At 38.3% G+C, this 2504-nt stretch overlaps 1 protein-coding gene across 1 annotated transcript; it reads left to right on the forward strand.

Annotated features, from left to right (window-relative positions):
* The first annotated feature begins 880 nt into the window (after positions 1-880).
* Positions 881-1816, forward strand: LOC102816520 (olfactory receptor 4K14-like). Its single transcript, XM_006831832.1, has one exon. The coding sequence runs from the start codon at positions 884-886 to the stop codon at positions 1814-1816; it is 933 nt and encodes a 310-aa protein (XP_006831895.1). The 5' UTR covers positions 881-883.
* The last annotated feature ends 688 nt before the right edge of the window (positions 1817-2504 follow it).

The following is a 2504-nucleotide window of genomic DNA, read 5'->3' on the forward strand; positions in this document are numbered from 1 at the left end:
TGTAAACAGGGAAAGAAATCTACTGAATCTATTGATTTCAGGAGAAAGATGCATGTATATATTAATTGGTATCTAGATACGTAGATTTAGCTGCATACCAAAATGCCTTTCTCAATTTTGATTTGTGTTTGTGATGGTAAATGGAGAGGAAGGACATGGAAAGAGATCTGATATCTATATACAATTTTTTTTTGTTTTACATAAAAGTGCTATCTAAAGTTTTCACTTCAATTCTTGGATCGGATGCTTAAAAGTCATTATCTAATAGCGATGACTCTGACACACATGAGGACTACATGCAGTTCAGAAGATCTTCACATTCTCAAACTTCCTGAAGATTTTTAATTCACACTTTACACTCAATGATTCTACCTTTCACGATGGACAATTCTCATAGATGGTAGAGATTTTTTTTTTTTTTTTTCTTTAACTCTCCCCTATCCTGGAGTTTCGAAGAAATTCAAATCCCCTTAAGGAAAACTGAAGTCTGGAAAATGCAAATACTCATAGATGTGTGGGTACAGGCTTGATTTGTGACTCTGTAGGATAAACACTGGACTCCTAAATGTAAGACTGGCAGTTAAAACCCACCACCTACTCCATAGAAACCTTATACAGGGTTTCTATGAGTCAGAACAAACTCCATGGTACTTAACAACTCGTTTGAACCACAACATTGGCGGTTCAAAGTCACCAGCTACTCCTTGGAAATCCTATTCTGGGTCACTATGAGTTGGAACCAATTTGACGACATTTAACAATGGCAACAACATTCAGATAATGCTTAGTTGATCACTTTCTATGTCCCAGTAGTTACCAGGCCTTTTCATTTACATCTCTTTTTTTTATCATAGATTCAAAACTCAGCTTGGGACCTAAGACAATGGACCTACAGAATTATTCCTTGGTGTCAGAATTTGTGTTGCACGGACTCTGCAATTCACGGCATCTCCAATATTTTTTCTTTATATTTTTCTCTCTGGCCTATGTGACCATTGTACTGGGTAACCTTCTCATTGTGGTTACTGTCATTTCTAACCCCCGCTTGCACTCTTCCCCTATGTATTTCCTACTGGGGAACCTATCTTTTCTGGATATGTGGCTGGCCTCATTTGCCACCCCCAAGATGATCAGGGACTTTCTTAGTGACAGAAAGCTCATCTCTTTTGGTGGCTGTATGGCTCAGATATTTTTCTTACACTTTATTGGTGGTGCTGAGATGGTGTTGCTAGTTTCCATGGCCTATGACAGATATGTGGCCATATGCAAACCCTTGCATTACATGACCATGATGAGCCGGCGAACTTGCATTGGGCTGGTGTTGGTTTCATGGACTATTGGATTTATACACTCGATCAGTCAAGTAGCCTTTACTGTGAATTTACCTTATTGTGGCCCCAATGAGGTGGACAGCTTCTTCTGTGACCTCCCTCTGGTGATAAAGCTTGCCTGCATGGACACCTATGTCTTGGGATTACTTATGATTTCAGACAGTGGGTTGCTTTCCATAAGCTGTTTTCTGCTCCTAATGATTTCCTACACTGTTATCCTTGTCACTGTCCGACAGCGGTCAGCAGGAGGGGTCTATAAAGCACTCTCCACTTGTTCTGCACACATTATGGTAGTCACACTGTTTTTTGGACCCTGCATTTTCATCTATCTGTGGCCCTTCAGTAGATTCTCTGTGGATAAGCTACTGTCTGTGTTTTACACAATTTTTACTCCACTCATGAACCCACTTATCTACACATTGAGAAATAAGGAGATGATAGCATCTATGAAGAAACTTTGGAACCAATATGTGACTTTTCACTGAATTCCAGCTTTGTATAGAGTTCCGTGTTCTTATTTTTTCAGGGGGATATTTTAAAATATGATAATAAACAATGATTTAATTCTGACATTATATTGGTATAATTTGCCATATATCTTATTATGCACAAACAGTTGTTAATGTCAACAAGATTGTATATGTGTATATTGTTGTTGTTAAGTGCTGTCAAATCGATTCCAACCCTGTATAGGGTTTCCGAGGAGCATCTGGTGAGCTTCAACCGCCGACCTTGCAGTTGGCTTTGCAGTCTGGTGCATTAACCCACAGTGCCAAACTAGGACTCCATGTATGTGTATGTGTATATATATCTATATACCTATCTATATAGATATAGGTATATATATATATACACACATATATATACACATCCATACATATATATGTATGTATATATATGTGTGTATATATATATACACATACATACATATGTATACATGTATGTATATATACGTGGGTGTGTCTATAAATATACATATAGGAGCTCTAGTAGCCTAGTGGGTACAAGGTAGACTGTTAACTGTAAGGTCAACCAGCCACTCTGCAAGAGAAAATTGAGGCTTTCTGCTCCCATAAAGATTTACAGCCCCGTAAATTTGATACAGGTTCGCTGTGAGTCAAAACTGACTCCATGGCACATAACCAACACCAATCACATCATTAAGGAGCATAG

This window comes from Chrysochloris asiatica, unplaced genomic scaffold, assembly GCF_000296735.1.
Source record: "Chrysochloris asiatica unplaced genomic scaffold, ChrAsi1.0 scaffold00004, whole genome shotgun sequence".
In the NCBI taxonomy this organism is placed as follows: domain Eukaryota; kingdom Metazoa; phylum Chordata; class Mammalia; order Afrosoricida; family Chrysochloridae; genus Chrysochloris; species Chrysochloris asiatica.

Excerpts from the sequence above, each read along its gene's own strand:
- LOC102816520 (XM_006831832.1), top strand. The coding sequence starts at position 884 with ATGGACCTACAGAATTATTCCTTGGTGTCAGAATTTGTGTTGCACGGA.